General features: G+C 45.2%; 1 protein-coding gene across 1 annotated transcript in view; it reads right to left on the bottom strand.

The window, feature by feature from the left end:
• PDE8B (phosphodiesterase 8B) overlaps window positions 1-18,450 on the bottom strand; it is a 175,562-nt gene that overhangs the window by 52,104 nt on the left and 105,008 nt on the right. Inside the window, exons 6-10 of the mRNA XM_081133703.1 lie at window positions 17,726-17,814; window positions 11,766-11,844; window positions 9,660-9,800; window positions 8,042-8,130; window positions 5,938-5,998 (exon numbers count right to left, since the gene is read on the bottom strand). Coding sequence (XP_080989829.1) covers window positions 5,938-5,998; window positions 8,042-8,130; window positions 9,660-9,800; window positions 11,766-11,844; window positions 17,726-17,814 — 459 coding nt within the window. The remainder of the gene's footprint in view (window positions 1-5,937; window positions 5,999-8,041; window positions 8,131-9,659; window positions 9,801-11,765; window positions 11,845-17,725; window positions 17,815-18,450) is intronic.

An 18,450-nucleotide genomic window follows, 5' to 3' on the forward strand; every position in this document is an offset into this window, starting at 1 on the left:
AAAAATGTGGTTATGCAATATCAGAGGCCTTTCTTTAAATAGCTTCGTGTAAATATGTACTAAAGCTAAATGGAAAAATTTTGTTTATTTAGTGGCTTTACCAAATATATCAACAAATATTTGGGGCACCCACTGTGAGTAGAGTACCTATGTGCAAACCCAGTATCGTGGTAATATATCGATCGCATAAAATACATTTCTCAATGTGAACAGCCACTCTCAGGAATGGAGGTCATGCTTTCAGTTGCAGTGTCTTTTTTCTCCAACTTCCGTTTAAGAAGTCACACTTGGACGTGTGCCTTGGGAGAACACAGCAAATATTCTTTGTAACAGCACCTGAGACATAAATTGGCTACATACAGATCAAGACTCTACCTGTAATAATAATTTGGGGATAGACAGAGCTGCTTCTTTAATTTCCTATGCTTTCCAAAGGTTATTGTTAGGCAGTCAAAATCAGTTTTCAAAGTAATGTCCTGATTGTCTACTGGGCACACAGTGGGGTCCCTGCCCGAGGCAAGCGCTGTCTCAAAGCCGGGTAAGATTAATGGTCCAATGGGGATGCAGACAAGAAGTGTTACCATCACCTCGGTGGTGGGGAGAGACATAGCTGGCAGGGTCAGGAAGGTTTCTTGGAGTGAGAATCTGGGTTCAATCCTGAAGGACAAGAAAGTGGCAAAGGGCCCACACCATTGAAAACATGCAACAGCTCTCAAGTACTGGGTATTTAGGACAAACCGAAAACTTGTTTTTGTCACTAGGGATTAGCAATGAGCAGAAACCAGCGAGTGATTCTCTGTGCTTTTCTCTCCTTGGTCCCTGCACCAGCCACTCTTCACCTTGTTTTATGGAGAACGTCATGAGATATGAGACTAACTTAGTCATCAGGACGCTGTTCTGTCACACGCTAGTTTAGGAGAAGTTGGTGTAAAGTCGGAGTCCTGGAAGCCTCCCTTTCCCTACTGGGATCTGACTCCAGGACTAGATCCCTGAAATCCCATAGGCTGAGTCATGCATTTGCATTTGGATTTGGACCTCGTGAAAAGGCAACAGCCTCAGGGAAACTAGGTCCTCGCAGCTCTGAACCAGGGTGCAGGCCTTGGTGTGAAGGCAAAGGGTGCCCAAGGAAGAGAGAGAGAGAGAGAGAGAGAGAGAGAATGTGTGTGTGTGTGTGTGTGTGTGTGTGGAGAGGGAGACTTCTGGGGGGGCCAGCAGAATGTCCCTGGCCTAAGAAAGTGAGAAATCCGAGACTGAAAATTATCTTCTAGAAACGGGGTCAACTAACTTCTTCTGTAAAGGTCCAGGCAGTAACTATTTTAGGCTTTGCAGGCCATATGGTCTCTGCTGTGGCTGCGTTCCAATAAAACTTTATTTACACAACAGGCCACATTTGGCCTGTAGATTGTAGTTTGTTGCCCCTTGTCCTAGACAACACCTAAAAAACTCCTAGCCAGTCTCCGTGGGCCCTGTGCTTTGTGCTTCTCCAGAGCTCAGTTCGCACCTCCCCACACTGTGCTCTAGAAACGCATCCTGTTTACCTGTCTGTGGCCCCCATGGCTTCTGCGGCAGAGACTCTGTGTCCCTGGTGGCAGCACAGGACAGGTTTTCAATACCTATTTGGGGAGAAAGTGTGTGTGTGGTAAAGGGAGAGATGATGTTTACATCAGGCAAACCTCACTGAGCATTTCAGCCTTCTGGCAAAGAGCTACAGGGGTCACATGGGAAAGAGGTCTTTGTTGCTGACAAGCACCACCAGAGACAGCAGCCTGCCTACAATCTCAGTCCTTGTCACAGTGCAAACCCCTGGATATATTCTGACGTCAGGGCTAAACCCCAGAAAACACCACCACCGGAACCGCCTGCAGATAGGTTGCTCCTACCCTCTGGGGAGCCCCCCATAACAGGCCTGTCACCATTCACTTCAGTCTCCTTCAATAGGAGGAAAAACACTGGCCAGCCAGAGATAGAAAAATTCCTTGTTACTGGAAAACCTGAGAGTCTCTCCAGGCCTGTGCAGCACCATTAGGTGACGTCAATGGCTCAGGGCATCTGAGCTCTGTTTCCACTGTTCTCAGAACAGCAGCTAATTCATGGCAGTAATGACATTTCTATTTAGAGCTTCAGAAAAGAAGAGGTGGCCCCTAGATTCTGCATCCCTAAGTCCTGTGCTATGGGCCTGCCTGCATTCCCTGTGAAGCAGGGAGTATTTACAGGTGGCAGGAGGACAGGACCTGGACATTCAGTTCCATTCAAGCCAACCAACAGTCTGAGGACCTACTGTGTGCCAGGCCAGCAGGTGAAAACAAAGACAAGCATATCCTGGTGAACCTGTTGGAGAGGAGAGGGCAGCTAGGCACCCAAATAGCCATGATAATGGTAGGGGTGATATACACCAAAGAAGGTACTTTGGGGGCTTGAGGAGGGAGATGAGACTTGATGTTTCTTGGGCTGGACCATGAAGGCCTGGTAGAATTTGGGCACATGGAGTTTGCAGGGAGGCTAGTGACAGGGAAACTGGGGGTCCCACTCATTAAGTGAGAAAGAGAGGAGGGAGGAGGAATGCGGCTAGGTCAGTGGGGGCAGGCTGTGCTTGGCTGTGGACATGAATTGTGCTTGGCTCATTTCTGGCAGGAGCATTCTGCAGCACGGCTTCACAGCCCATATAGGTTGGTTTGTGTAGCTTGGGTCCAGCAGTTTATCTGTGAAGAGTCACCAGGATTTCCTGCACTTCTCCCTCTTCCTGTGTCACCTCCCATGTGATCTCACTCTTCCTCCTGGGATGTCTGAACTTTGCTGTTGAGAGGATTTTTTTCCCCATGGAAGTCAAATCTCTTCCTTTCCCAGAGGTCTCCAAGGACTTGCTTCTGTGCGACTTCGTGGTATTTAGTGAAAATTTCCTGATTCCAGATAAAATTCTTGGTGCTAAAGAAGGCATTTTATGTTTAACTAAATCTTATGAAAAAGCACAATTGCTTTGGCTATTCTAGAATATTTTACTAGAAAAGCCAAATGAACCTTGAGAAAGGAGAACAAAGCTGGAGGCATCACACTTCCTGATTTCAAGCTGTATTACAAAACTATAGAATCAAAACAGTATGGTATTGGCATAAAAACAGACACAGAAATCAATGGAACAGAATAAAGAGCTCATAAGTAAACCCTCATATATATGATCAATTAATTTATGACAAAGGAACCAAGAATATACAATGGGGAAAAAGTAGTATCTTCAATAAACTGTGTTGGGAAAACTGGACCACCACATGCAAAAGAATGAAACTGGACCACTATCTTACACCATACACAAAAGTCAACTCAAATGGATTAAACTCCCTGCCAAGGCCTCACCAAAGAAAAGCAGTTCCATCCATCACATTAGGGGTGAGTTAATTGAATGTCTGACCAAATATAGCAGGTTAATTTTTAAGTTGATAATTTTGTATGGCCCTCGACCGATGTTATAAATATCCAAATGGCTCTTGGCAGAAAAAAAGTTCCCCACCCCTGGATCATTACTTACTTTAACATAAGATCTGACACCATAAAACTCATAGAAGAAAACATAGGAAAGAAACTCCTTTACATTGGTCTTGGTGATGATTTTTTTAATGTGACACCCAAAGCATAGATAACAAAAGCAAAAATAAACAAGTGTAACTACATCAAATTAAAAAGCCTCTGCACAGCAAAGGAAACCATCATAAAAATGAAAAGGAAACCTACCAAATGGGAAAAAATATATTTGGAAATCATATATGTGGTAAAGGGTTAATAGCCAAAATATATGGAAAACTCATACAACTCAATAGCAAAAAACCCCCAAACAATCTGATTAAACAATGGGCAGAGGATCAGAATAAGTTCACACCTGAATAATGGAGGGGTGAGAAGTGCCACCATCTGCACAGAAAAAAAAACCCCGATAAATTAAGTCAGCTCCCCACATACATGGATTCCCAACCAGGGATGGAAAAATTAGACATTTTTCCTCAGAAGACATACAAATGGCCAGCAGGTACATGAAAAGGTGATCAACATCACTGATCATCAGGAAAATGCAAATGAAAACTATGAGATATCAATTCATACTATGGCTACTATCAGAAAGACAAGAAATAAGTGTTGGTGAGGGTGTAGGGAGAAGATAACCCTTGTGTACTATTGATAAGAATATAAATTGGTGAAGCCACCATGGAAAACAACAGGGAGGTTCCTCAAAAAATTAAAAATAGAACTTTGATATGATCCAGCAATTCCACTCCTGGGTATTTATCCAAAGGAAATGATAAATGCTCACTGCAGCATTACATACAATAGCAAAGACATGGAAATAATGCAAGTGTCCATCAGCAGATGACTAAAGAAAATATGGTATATATATATGTACATACACACACACACACAGTTAGTCCTCATTAACATAGCTGATAAGTCCTGCAACTTTAAGTGAAACAACATATAACAAAACCAATTTTACCATAGCCTAATTGATATAAATAGCAGTTAAGGTCCTGTGGTATCTCATCAACATTATAATGAAACAACATTGAACAAAACAACATTATTCAAGAGCCTGTGTAAATAATAAATATTATTTTGCCATCACACAGAAGGAAATCTTGCCATTTGCAACAACAGGGATGGACACTGAGAACATTATCCTAAGTGAAGTGAGTCAGAGAAAGACAAATACTGTATAACTTATATGTGGAGTCTAAAAAAAATAAAAAAAAATATAAAAAACCAAGCTCATAGATACGGAGAATCGGTTGGTGGTTCCCAGAGGTGGGGGTGGGGGTGGGTGAAGAAGATCAAAGTGACAAACTTCCAGCTATAACACAACCGCTTGGCGGGGGCACAGTGCGCGGCATGCTGAGCAGTTAGCAGCACTGCAGCGTGTATCTGAGAGTTGCTAAGAGTACCTATTAAAAGTCCTCATCACGAGAATAAAATTTATAGCTGTGTGTGGCGACAACGTTCCCTAGGGGATCATTCTGCAACATACTCCAGTGCCCATGGCTCCCTTCAGGCGCCTGGCCTCTGGAGCCCCGGAGGCTCTTCCCTCAGTCCCACCTCCCTTTTGGGAGCCTCCTCACGGGGAGGAGCCCAGGCACCTCTGGGTCCTTGAGTCCCCCACTTTACTTCTTTGCTTGGTCAGGCCTCACCTTCTGACCCCACACTTGACAAGTCTCCCACATGTTCCATTAAAATGGATTATGCCCTGAAGTCCTTCATATCCTTTAGATATTCTGTCCCTCCTTTTAAAATCCTCATCGACATCAAAGGCCATGCTTTCTGCTTTCAAAAATAGATAATAAGTGGTTGTTTGTTGAGTACTTCTCAATCAACAAACTTTAATGCATGAAGTGAAAATACACATAATCCAGCATTAAAAGTATAAATCAAAAAGAAAAAAATACCAATAGCAATGTTGTTCTCTGATAAAACCCTCTACAGAGGAAGAGTCTTAAAAAAGCAACTGATTAAAATTCTTTTACTGCAGAAGAACACTGGAATGTATTGTTCTGCGTGACGTGATGGTGAAAAAACCCCCAGTACTAGCTTGGAGTGACTCTTGTTTTGGATATAAATTTGTAGGGGTGAAATGTTCAAAGGCATCGATACTTTTTATTTGCTTAAGACATTAAGATAGAAAAACAGAACAGTTTTGATTTGGAGGAAGAATTTTATGCTCAAAAAACATTAGTCTCAAGTTGCACAGCCACAAGCTAAACCGTAAGTGATGTGCGTCACCAAGACAGTGGCACAGGCTTGCAGGGGAATTTTTTTTACTATTTGCCAAGGGAGCCTCATTTTGCCATAAACCTTCTTAACGGGCAACGACAGTAAGATACGGAGACAGACAAGCAGAGAGCATTGGTGGGAATGAACGCGCGGTCAAGCCGACAAAGCAAACGAAGCGAGCGGATACCGTACCTGCTTATTATTGTCAGTGGTACAACACAGTTTCTTGAGGGAGACAAAATGCCTAATTTTCCTAATAACATAAATAATTAGTTATTAGTGAGTCAGATATAAGATGATTCAATACATTAGCAAATGAAAACATCAACAGAAACTTTTTAAAGCAAAGCTCCAGGGTCTATTCTAGGGCAGATTTACAATGCAAACAAAACCCAATCTACAGAAAATGCGTTTTCACACACGGCCCACACGTGCCTCCGAAACCCGGCTTCCCCTTGATCACTGCTGGCTCAGAGGCGCTTTCCTAATGGGTCTTTCATTTTGTAACTGACTCCTGAAGCTTGGCTCCTCAACATCTTCCATGAGAGGATGAAATGCCACTCCAGAAAAATTGGCCTCTGTTCTGCTGACGCTAATACTTTCATGGCTTATATAGAAAGCAAAAGACTCATTTGGACAGTGACCAAGTTTCAGGGCTGCTATTTTTATATTTAATATTCTATATTACTTCATAGCATGGTCATCGTAACGATGGTATTTTTCAGGCAGAGAAAAATCTCCTTATTTCAAGGGCATGGCCAGAATCCCAAAACAGCCTGCGGTCCTGCTCATTACCACAAAGCAGACCAGGGGTGGGTGACAGGTGCCTCAGCCCCACGCAAAATTCAGCTCAGGGAAGAGTTTCTACTGAGAGGGAGGCCAGGAATTCCAGCGGGCTGTGTTAGATTTCCCAGTAATGAGTCTTGTCTCCTCTCCCCTGTTCCTGTTTGTCTGTCTGTCTCTCTCTCTCTTTGGTTCTGTTTTCTCTGGAGAACTCTGAGGAGAGCATAGGAAATGCTGGTTATGCTGTAACAAACTTCACTCAGCAGGAAGAGGTAAAAATCTCCCTGCTTTTAATAAGAATTCCCTCTGACAGCTCACTGTCTACAATTGGGGGGAAAATAACATTGTGTCTGGACAAAAGAAATTCTCTCTCTTATCTGTAAGGTCAGAAAGATCAGAAACACACATTCGGACAGAAATTACCAAGCAGCAGCAGGTCTCCTCTGCCGTGGATACCTAATAATTCTGGTCACACACGCCCAGAGTGAGTGTTAGCTTAAATTTTCTGAGAAGATGGTATCAGGGTGGGGATGACAACAGGCCAGCCGCTGCGGTCTCAGCGCCGCTGCTGGGGGGACAGCCACACGGGGACTTCAGACTCAGGACGGTCCCGGTGGCCTCTGCCTGCACTCAGGAGGGCGGTCGAGGACCGCCAGCATCCCCGCCACCCGAGCTGAAGCATGATGGCAGGAAGTGCCATGGTCTCTGCACTAACCAAAAAATAAAACTGGAGGGGACACAACCTATCAACGCTTTGCTGACTTTATGGACTGTCTTGTTTTCTAACCACGCAACAAGCTTCAAGGAGCAGGGGGAGTCCGAGAGCACAGGCAGGACTCTCTGGTTACTGGCACGATAACTGCCACCTGTTCTTTTTCCGAGGCCTCACACGACGGTGCGCCCCTTACGAACCCGCACCACGGGGCCGCTGCTGGGGCTCCTCAGCGATGTGCTGCTAGGGGATCCCGCTGGGCTCTGGAAACCGCACAAAATTAAACTGGAACAAGGCAAAGGAATCGCATACTTGCCTTATCTCTCCACAAATGCATAGGCCTCTCTGCTAATCTGAGATGAAATGGAATCAGATCACCTCAGCTTTGGATCAGACACACCTTTCTCTCTGTAGCCAAGACCGCCAGGCTTTCTTCCGCTTCAGAGCAAGCCTCGGGCCGCCTGGAGAAAGCCAGCGCCTAGCCGGTGCCTCAGGAGAGGAGGCTGGCTCCCAGTTATTTTGTTGTTGATGTGAAGGGGGCTGGCCTAGAAACTGAGCTCCTTCAGAGGCAGTGGGCGCGATGGGACCACAGGTGACCAGGTGGAGGTGGGCTACTGGGGTGCTTCACAAAGCCCAGAAGCAGAAGACAGAGGGAGGAAGAGCCATGTCTGGGGGTGGTTGCTGGCCATGTGGAGGTGTCCTCGGTATATACTGTGTATTTGTGGGTCTAACGCCTATGCTGGCATTTCAATGTGCCCACGTGGGCCCTTCAGCTAAAAGAGTTCAAGAGTTTGCTCTCACCCGCCTTGGCCGATCACTGGGGTGATCTTCACATGCTGTTGGATGCTGTCCCCAGACTTCCGTTTGGCGTAGTAAACCCCTTGCCACTCCTACATGGACAAAGAGAGCTCTTAAAATCCTTCTGTGAAGGCCACCATCTGCTCCCACAGAGGGTCTTATCAAGCCGAGGGATAAGTTCCCACACGCTTCCATTACATTCCACAAAACCCTATTCTCACTCCCGTTGTGATGCTGTCTACGTAGGGCTCATGGTCACAACGCACGAGCACAGCAAGGCCAATGCATCCACCAGGCTGCCCCTCCTGGGTCCCAGGATGCTGGCCGGCGGGAGGACTTCCTGCTCTCAGCCCTATGGGTGTAGTGACACCGGGTCAAGGGATTTTTCTGAGGTCTTTCTCAAAATCTTCACAACAACCTGAGTTGGCTACTATCATCCTTAATTTACAGACGGGTCAACTGAGGCTCAGAGAGCCTAACTAATGTGCCCACATTAGAAAGTGGAGGATGTACGTATGAATTTGTACCTTTTAACTCTCCCTGAAGCCTGACACCCTATGGGGCGTCCAGCCAAGACTTCTCTGGGTTAGTCTGGCACCCAGCAGTTTCCATGGAGGAGGCAAAGGTGGGGACGAAGACTCCTGCTGTCTCTGGACCCTGGGGAACTGGCTGGGATGAAGAACCTGGTGACTTCAAGGGGGACCTGTGGCACCTCCGCAATTTCTGGGAGGGAGCGGTTAAATCAGAACCTGGGCCTTTTCTCTCGGCCTTCCCTGCCCCGTCTCTCCCACAGGCGGCTAACTGGGATGCACGTGGGGCCACCAGATGTGGGGCAGTATCTGTTGGTAGTTACTTTGGAGAACTTGGCAATGTTGTTTCTTTTTCAGTCTCATTGCCCCAATTTTTTAAAAATTAATTTTGGCCATCATATATAATCCAAACTTATTTTATTCTTGTACAATGGTGCCCCATTAAATGAAAACAATGCTTATCTACTTCACATCAGAGAAAGCAAGACGAAGGCAATAACATGTGAGAAAGCACTCTGAGTGCTTAAGAGAAAACGCACAGCAGCTCCAGCCTCGGCAGCAGTGCTCCTCCGGAGGGGAGGGCCGGAGGGGAGGTCCCACCGCATTTACACCACTGCCTCCATCTACCGGGACGAGCGGGAGCCTCTGACAAGCGGATGCAGTGGGGAGACGTGAGCCATCCATCTCTACTGAACCGCGATGCGTACAGAGGACAGGAAAAGGAAAACCAGGCCTATGTGTGAATACTGAAATTAAATGCTTCTAGTCCCCCAGGCACGGGATGAGCTAAAAAACGCACAACAGCTCTATGGGGGGGACTGTGCTCAGAGGTAGGAATGCTCTTCCAGCAATGACAGGTGGGGTATGTTCATGCAAAGGATGACATTTCCTTACACAAAATCACCAGAGTCTATATCACCATGATACCAGATTTGCTTGATATCCAAAATTAACTCATTTTGTAAACATAAACACTTTTCATTTAATTATAACATTATTAAAGAAGCCAACCTTAAAGACATGACATAAAACCCAGTACTGAGAACGCCCTGGGGAGGGGTGTGCGGGTTTGCTCCGTGTGTTTCACCCACCTTGCCCTTCCTGATGCATGTGTTGATGGTGTCCAGGAGGTCTGCCCGGTTCTTATCGCTTTTGGGCAGCTCCGCAAGTTCCTTCCCCAGGAGCTCGCCCTTGTGGTAGCCCATCATCCTTTCCAAGGCTGGGTTGACATACTGTGAATGGGGAGTGGTCACAGATCAGTGTGGGGACGCTGTAACCCGGAAGGCTGCTTGCTGGGACACAGAGGAAGATGCAGGAATAGCCTATCCAGGACCACCTCAAAGTCTATAGAACAGAGGTCATTTTCATTTCCCCTTGCATACAACATCCTCCAGGCAACTTCCTCCTCCTTGCTCTGGTTTTAAGTTTGCCCTCAGAGGGCTGGTAGGGGCCTGAAAGGGTCCCCAAGAAAAACCTGCAGTCAGTATAGTCTCTCCCACTCAGGGGCCCACTGTCCTCCGCCCGTTTGTTGCTGCTCCCAGTAAAGGCTGGGCGGTGATTAATATCATGTTACAGCATCACCGTGTCCCCTCTCCCGGAGGCACAGGACTTCTAACCACCAGTTGCTCACCGTGGAATGAAGAACTCGGGCTCTTGCGAAAGGTGTCACTGTTAGGTTACAAGTGGGGAGACCCTTCTCCTTCTTACTGAGGACACCCCCGGCTACCCACTGCAGAGAGGGAGGTGCACAGCAAACGTGTTTTATGAAGAGAACTGATTGCTCAACTCTGGACACAGGTGGGGGAGATGGGGGGTGTGTGCTTGGTCTGGTCTCTCTGAGGTCTGGGACCCTGACCTGGGCCAGCAACAGGCAGCAATGCGAGGATGCTTTCAGATCCATTTCAAGGAACAGCCAGAAAAACAGTCCCGTAAGTATAGCCACACAGGGTACCAGGTGGAGAGGCTTCAGAGTCAGAAAGATATGGCGACGTGTTTCGGTTCCGATACTTATTACCAGGGTTTTCCTTGGATACGTTCCTTGACCTCAGTTTCCCCATCTGTATTATGGGCACTTATGTCTCATTCAGAGGGTCAATGAATGGAAATGAGATAACCTCATGAACATGACGATGACCGGGCCTAGGCACGGTGGGTGCTGATGTTATGGGTCTGGTATGAGAGCAAGTGTGCACAGGTGTGAGCAGGTGTCTGTGTGCGCAGCGGAGGGGTTTTGCAGGAGAGCAAATGTGGGGCTCTGCCTGCCATGGGCCCACTGTGTTGAACACTGACTTCAGTCTCTACGGATGAGAGTAAGTGCTCTTCACACTCGATGCCACTATGCAAGCCAACTGCACCCATGAGCGGAAAGCCTGCATTTCTGAGTTTGTTTTAAGTATAAATGTCTTACTTTCCAATAAATATAACATGATGTAATTTCAACAAAGGCTTGTCTACTCTACACATTTCCTTAGGAAGATAACTTGAGTATATTAGGGCACTTTATTATTAGAATACCAACTACAGGCAAATAAATGAACACCTTTGAAAATATTTTGTTCCCAAAAGAAACAGACTCATTGATACAGAGAACAAACCGGTGGCTGCCAGAGGGGAGGGTGGTTGGGGAGCTGGGTGAAAAAGGTGAAGGAATTGAGAAGTACAGATTGGTAGTTACAGAGTAGTCACGGGGATGGGATGTAAAGTACAGCACAGGGAATACAGTCAATAATATTGTAATAACTACGTACAGTGCCAGGTTGGTAATACACTTATGGGGGGATCACTTCGTAAACAATATAAATGTCTAACCACTATGTTGTACACCTGACACTAATATAAAATATTCAATGTCAACTGTAATTGACAAATAAAGAAAATATTTTGTTCCCAGAGGCACTTACAAGCATTTATTCTGCAATTCTGACATACTTCTGTGTAAATGCTGTCTTCGCAGATGGTCTAGAGAATTGCCCTGTCTCTGTTAAAGAAATCTCAGGCTCTGATCCAAATACATTTTTATTCATATTGAATATCTAATTCTTAGCTTAAGTCTATCAGTTTTCTTTAAATATTTTGGTGTTGTTTTCTCCAAAGAAATTGTGCTAAAATGTGAGAATTATGGGAAAGAGCTTGGGAAAAGGTGGCGCAAACTTAAAGGGTTCTATTTTGACACCTAAAGATAAAAAGTGTTTTCATACCTGAATCACATGCTCATCGCTTGTTATTTCTATGGCTTCATGACAGTGGTCTAATGCCGTAAACACTGAATTACAGGCCCTGAAAGTTGCAAAACATCGATGTTAGTTCTGCTATAAAACCATTAGTGCTTCATCTGTTAACTTATCAAAGTGAACAGTTCCTCAGATTCATTAAAGCCATGTACCTTCTGATATTGCTTTGAGAAAAAACAAAAACCTAGGCTTTCAAACTAACTGAATGAACAGTAGCACATATTTCCATGCATAAGATACAAAGAGAAGAACCGTAACCAGCAAAATCTTCACGGATCATGAAATGAACCACATATATGCTGAGTGAAACCCTACTACTGTTGCAGGAGAAGAAAGGTAAAAGGACTGTCCCCTAGGTCCCTATGCTCTACACCAACAATGTTCTCCTTGACCACGCTGTGAATGAAACAGAAGTCAAGTTCCCATCAATGAAGAAAATCCACTTAAGCCCAAACTGGAGCTGAGGTATCCTGGCCTTTTGCAACAGACACAAACACTATCTCCTCTCTTTTGCGATCTCAAATAAACAAGCCTTTATAGTACTTTGTTTTCAACCACACCCGCTGCCAGTTTTTTTGGTGACCTTGGTTGTATATCTGGAATATTTGAAATCATTTCAATTTCTCGATTTCTTGGAAAGAATTTTAACTATCTCCCAAATCTAGAGCAACTCCAAATACAATGTTACTTACTATTTAACAGCAAGTATGTAACTAGTTCCTAAAGTTTTGCTATTTGTCCTGGCTGTTTCAAGAATACCGGTGAAGGCTTTCTTACCCCTTACAAAAAAGATGTTGATTTGCTGGATTGATGTTTTATAAAACACACTCTTAATATGTTATTCATTTTTTCCACTCGTAATGGCACCGAACTTTGCCATCCTGTTTTGAACTGTTTGCAAGGCCTAGGGCAGAACTGGGTGAAATCTGGTTCCATATTTTGCCAGTTAGAGGACCTTGGACAACTTTTTATCTTTGCTGGCTCTGTCTGCTCATGTATAGAATGAGAACACCACATATTTTACAGGCTGTTACAAGAATCAAAGCAGGCAGTTTATGTGAGACGTCTCTCAAAGTGCTTGAGACAATGAAATAATTCAGCACATGGCGTGTGTTGCTATTTGTAAGATCCCAGAGTAGTATTTCTTTGTTCTCTAAAGCTTTCAAAGGTTGTTGGTGAAAAGTGAATCATAATCTATCTTTTCTCATGATAATACCTGAAATATCAAGCCAAGAACTGAAATAGAATAAATAACAAGGTAATGTGTATGGGGGGGGGGGGTGAAGGATTTTAGCCCGACGAAAGACACGTTCCTACAGTCGCAGAGACTGAGTCGCGGTGCGGGAGGGTGAGGAAGCAGTTATGATGTGGGCGAGCCCAGGAGAATGTACGCCTAGCTCGGCGGAGACTCCCGAGGCCTGCAGTACGTTTTATTTAAATTGCTCCAGGCTCCCTAATTTGAACGGTATACTGTCCTATGAGCATCTCTGCATTTGTAAACATAATCATTTAAAATAAGAAAGACTAAAAGGGGACGACAGTATTGTTACCAGAGCCCTTACTGCGCTGTTCTCAGGAAGAAGCGAGTCCTGGAAATATTTCCCAGGCGCCGGTGCAGGACCCAACTCGGCACCGCAGGAAAGCGCCCGTCCTCCAGGAGTCAGGTGTCAAAAGCACACTCTCTGTGGGCTAATTCCTTAACTGTGAGGCTGCAAAATTAAGCTCTACCACATTTTATGCGATAAATTCCTCTCACACACATTAAATGATAAACTCCACTTTTGCCCAAGTATTTTTCCTTAGAGTACCTGTGCGTCTCAGCTGGGTACGCAACCAGGCACTTCAGAGAACTATTGTTTCTGTCAATTCAAGAGGCTCCTTTATACAAGATCTTAGCTCCACTCTCCAAAATTTACCTATTAAACATTCATCGTATGATTATCCACAGAGTATAAGATCTTCCCAAAGTATAAAGGCAACAGGACAAAGCAAATTCGTATCACCAGGGGAGGTAAAAGGACGCTGGAGGGACAGAAGACTGTTTTCCCGTGACGAACACTCCCGGACGGCAATGCCTAGTCCAGGCTTTGAACCAATTTGGCTGACAGGTCTATTTAAGAACCTCCAGCAAAACGAGGCAACTGACTTGAACAGTGTTCCTCAAGTTTGGGAATTTAATTGCTTCTATTAATTATTATTAATAGAATAATTAATGCAGAAGAGGCCTGGCTTTATTTCTTTTCTCTTCTCGGTAACCTTGTAACTGTGCCTCATGTATATTTTTGTATCCTTCAGGTTAAGACTTTGGAAAACTTGGAAAAGTAGCACCAGGAAAAGTAACCTTGGTGTGGAAACCCCCGCAGTGCAGGCGATATAACAATTTCCCCCTCGCCTTCTTAAGGCGAAGGTCCAGAGGGAAAGGCAAGTATTACAGAGACCGGGCACAAAGTCTATAAAGAACACCGTGGTGTATGCCCGGGGCAGAGCGCGTCGGGCGGAGAAGCAGGATACCCGCCCACACACTGGGCAGCTGTGAGCCATCCTGTTGAGTCTCCCTGGCTCTGTGCTTTCCGCTGTCAGCTGTGGCTGAGGTGGCCGGGTTACATACCAAAGGTACTCCAGAATCTACTCAAACAAAACACACACACACACACACACACACACACACACACACACGCAGGCCACCTGGAACCTGGGCAGGACTGTGCAAGGTGGCGGCTTGTACAGAGGAGTCTGAACACAAGTCCACGTCCCAGCAGGGGTCTGGGAGGGGCGGGGAGGGAGGAGGGCCCCAGCACGGGTCGTGGACTTGCCGTGGCGGGCACCTTCCTGGGCAGTGGTGCACTGGGTCTGTGCTCTAAGCTTTCACAGCTGGGTTTCTCCTGGGACACAAAGGCGGTCACTCGCGTGCACGTGTCCACAGCACTCAGTCAACGTCTGTTAATACTGGAGAGATGCAGTGTTCCGCGGAACACAGAGTTTTGCCCGTCTCTTAGAAAATGATGTTTCTAAAACTGAGGACTGCTACCTTCTTAAGACTTGGAATGAAATAAACTTGATGATTTGGGTGTAACTCCTGGATAGCAGATCAGACTAAGGATGACACATCGCTGGTATTGCGTTAGTATAAACTGATCAGCTTCAACTCCCAATAAGTAGATAAATCCTGTCTGTACTTTGGATAACAGTTCTTTTCACAACAAAGGTGTAAGAATAAGATATAAACGGTCATCATTTGTCCCTATTTCCCTGGACATCCCCCATTGCACAAATTCTTCTGTTCCATAAAGTAATTCCTCCAATGCACTCAGAAGTGAGGTTAAGTTCTCCTGTTTTTAAAAGGTATTCTATAAAATGGAAATCTAAAACCAAATAATTTTTGTTTGATCACAGGATCCTGACTTTCCCCCTTAGCTAAGTAAATACGGTTACCCTACACGAAGGCCTGACAGGAGTCTGTACCTTCAACATGCACCACCACCTGGCAGTACAGACTGTCCTTGCAGAATGCCAGTCATGTCACAGATTTAGCTGCAGCTGGGGGCGGAATTGCAGGGGAAAGTATTATATAATTAGGCTATAATTATTCTGGCATTGTTATAATGAAGAGCCTATTTTCCTAGTCTGCGAGTGACAGTCGCTTGCCTGCCTCTGGGGTGCAGGTAGAGGCTTTAGAGGTCCTTGAATGCCCTAGGAAGCTGGGGAAGGCCATGGTTCGGGGCCTCTGTGCCCCACCTGCTGGGCCCAGACCTAATATAACCAGGGAGAGTCGAACCACGCACACACCTCACTCCTCCAAAAAGGGGAAGGGAATTGGAGATGGTTGAGGCAGAACCAGCCAAAAAGCAATGGGAGAACATGACGATTTGGCCCTCCTCTGGCTGTCTCTGTGGAGAACCCTTGCTTGCCCCCCCATACACCCCCCTCCCCCATGGGGGCTGCTCTCCTGGTCGCTCATGACTAGGAAGGAGGCTTTTTACCAGCCAAACTGCAGCTGGTGTGGGAGGCAAACCCACCTTCCTGGGGCCACTGCCTGCCTGAGGCAAGTCCATTCACCAGCTGCACACTGATCTATAATAAGAATTTTAGCATTTTCATTATGTCCAACTCCCCCAGGCAGCTCCAGTCGGTCAGGAGTGAGAAGTCATGGGACTTACATAGTGTTGGGTACTTAGAAATTCACCAAGTTCTGAGTCCGGTGAGACCCAGAAAAGTCTTCAGGGCCCTGGCTCTAAGCAGATCTCACTAGTGCAATAACCAGAAGCCCTTCCTTCAAGCCCTCGTGCTAGCTGGCTGGGGGTGTTGGTTCAAACTGCCAGCCCTGCCTTCGCCCCTCACTGTGCACAGGCACCTCCTGCCATCTGACGCCTGCCATCACGCTTAACATTGCCCAAGGAAACTCAAAGAGTTGTTTAAAATAAATCGAGGAAATTACCTATCAAAGCAATAAGGTATCTGTTCATTTTTGTTGCAGATAATACACACTAAAAGATTTAAACCAAATGAAATCCCTCTTTTTCCAATTCTATTCATTTTGAAAACATTTTTAAAAAAAAAGTACCAAGCTTTTGTACCCTCAATTAAAAACAGCAGAGACCCCCAGGAATAGAAATAATTAATGTACAATAATAAAAATAATAAATTTCTGAAGTAAAGGCAATGTGATTTTCTTGAAAAATTCTATGAAGTTCTCTTACTCTAACAAATATGTGGACACAGAGAAACCGAGGGATTTAATTACTTACATATTCAAAAGCCTCTGGCACTATCCTCACCAAAAACTGTTAAAATACTTAAATTTCCACTGCTTGAGATTCTTTTTAAATACTTTCCCACCTAAGAAAGTGACCATCTATCCCCACAATTTATTTCTTAAAGCCCTGTGTCCACCCAAAGCAGGGTGAATCCCAGAAGAACGGGCCTGTATGGGTTTATGCCAATATGTTTTACTTCCACAGGACTGAGAATGGCAGAGAAAAATTAAATTTAAAAAGGGTTTCATCCCCTTTGAATACAGATTAAATAGTCAAGATAAGAAGTATAATTACAGTGAGATGCTATCTTACTTTCTGCTGAGACTGAAACCATCCTGACCTTGCAGATGGCCAGAGAGAGAAGCCAAGCCAGCGACTGTCTGGCATCCTACAGTTTCGATCTGCTGGGGACTGGCCTCCCAGGGGCCATAGGTTGGGTAGAGCCTCCTCTGTCCCCTCCTCTTTCTCTGCTTGAAGGGGGCAAGATGAAAACATCAGGGTTCTGAGAGTGTGCAAGAGTGGAGCCTGAGCCAAACCAGGCATGAACTAGGACCCTGCCGTTCCAAGATGCCCCAGAAGCAGAACATCCCACTGCCCAGAGTTCTGGCCAGACACTCAGACAATCCCATTCAGAAGGGAGCACCAGAGACAGCCTGCTTTGAAAGCACTCTATACCTGTTCAGAGACCTAAAATCAGTTTTTTAAAGATACCTCCTGCATGGAGCCCACAAACTGGCCTCATGAAATTGCTATCGTGGTTATGTAGCAATTATTACGGTTAACATAGTAAATATACCCATTGGTTTTCCCCTATCCATAACAATCCATGGAGGAATTTATAAATGTTGAAAGTAGTAAGTAGAAAGTAATCCTGAAAAGCTATTCTTAATCTCCATCTAATTGTACAAAAATTAAACAGTACTTTTCCCAAGATATAATTTTAAAAATGCTGTAAATAGTGGAAAATAACGTCAAAATAAGAAATGCTCCTAATTTATTTCATTATAACAAAGAGTCCCAGTTTAGATTCTGCTGTTTACCAGTTACTGTTACATGTTTAATGGCCTCACAATCCCTGTGACTGAGCCAGGAACCTGCACACAGGACCCTGGGTGACAGACGGGCTCTTCTCCCGAGCTGTGAGCTTGCACCCCGTCTTACTTGGCTACTTACCGTAATTTGAACTGTGAGCGAACTTCCCCGTGCTCTATTTGAATCAGTTCGTTATAGCAAGCAAGGATGCTGCTATTCTCCATAAATCTCTGAAAGGAATGCGAAGATGACACATGAGGCATACACAACTGCTTCTTCAAGGGTCAAATAAAGACGCTTAACAGTTTTCCTACACTAGTAACTTACATAATACAAGTAGTGGATAAAATGAAATAAAACAGTTGTCAAGGTGTTTGAAAAGCTTGTTTCAATGCACGAGAAACCCAGAACAGGGAATATTGTACGCTTAACTCCCTTTATAGCAAAGGTGGGGGAAACTTCATGATGAACACTGACAGGAAAAGAAACACAATCCTGTTAATTAAGGAAACGCCTGTGCTCCACATCGCACTAGGAAAAGTCTTCTAAAACCCAGCACTGCACATGTTTGGTGTGTGCCACAGGCCAGTGGTCTCTTTCGAGGGAAGAGGCCCTTCCGTGCTTCCTTCCTCATCTTCTGAGTGCCCACGGCACTCTCTTCCCTCGTGTCTGTGTCTCTCTGACACACACACTTCCACTATCTAGTGGCTTTTCCTTGGGGAGCACCTTTGAAGGCCCATCTTTCCTGTGCCACGCCCTGCCCAGCAGGTGAAGCTGGAAAGGAGGAAGGAAAGGGAGGGATTCCTCCACGAACACACACAGAGCAGAAATAGGTTCCCTTTCTTCGGTAAAGTTAAACGTGGTTC

Source organism: Miniopterus schreibersii (assembly GCF_964146895.1).
Source record: "Miniopterus schreibersii genome assembly, chromosome: 3".
In the NCBI taxonomy this organism is placed as follows: Eukaryota; Metazoa; Chordata; class Mammalia; order Chiroptera; family Miniopteridae; genus Miniopterus; species Miniopterus schreibersii.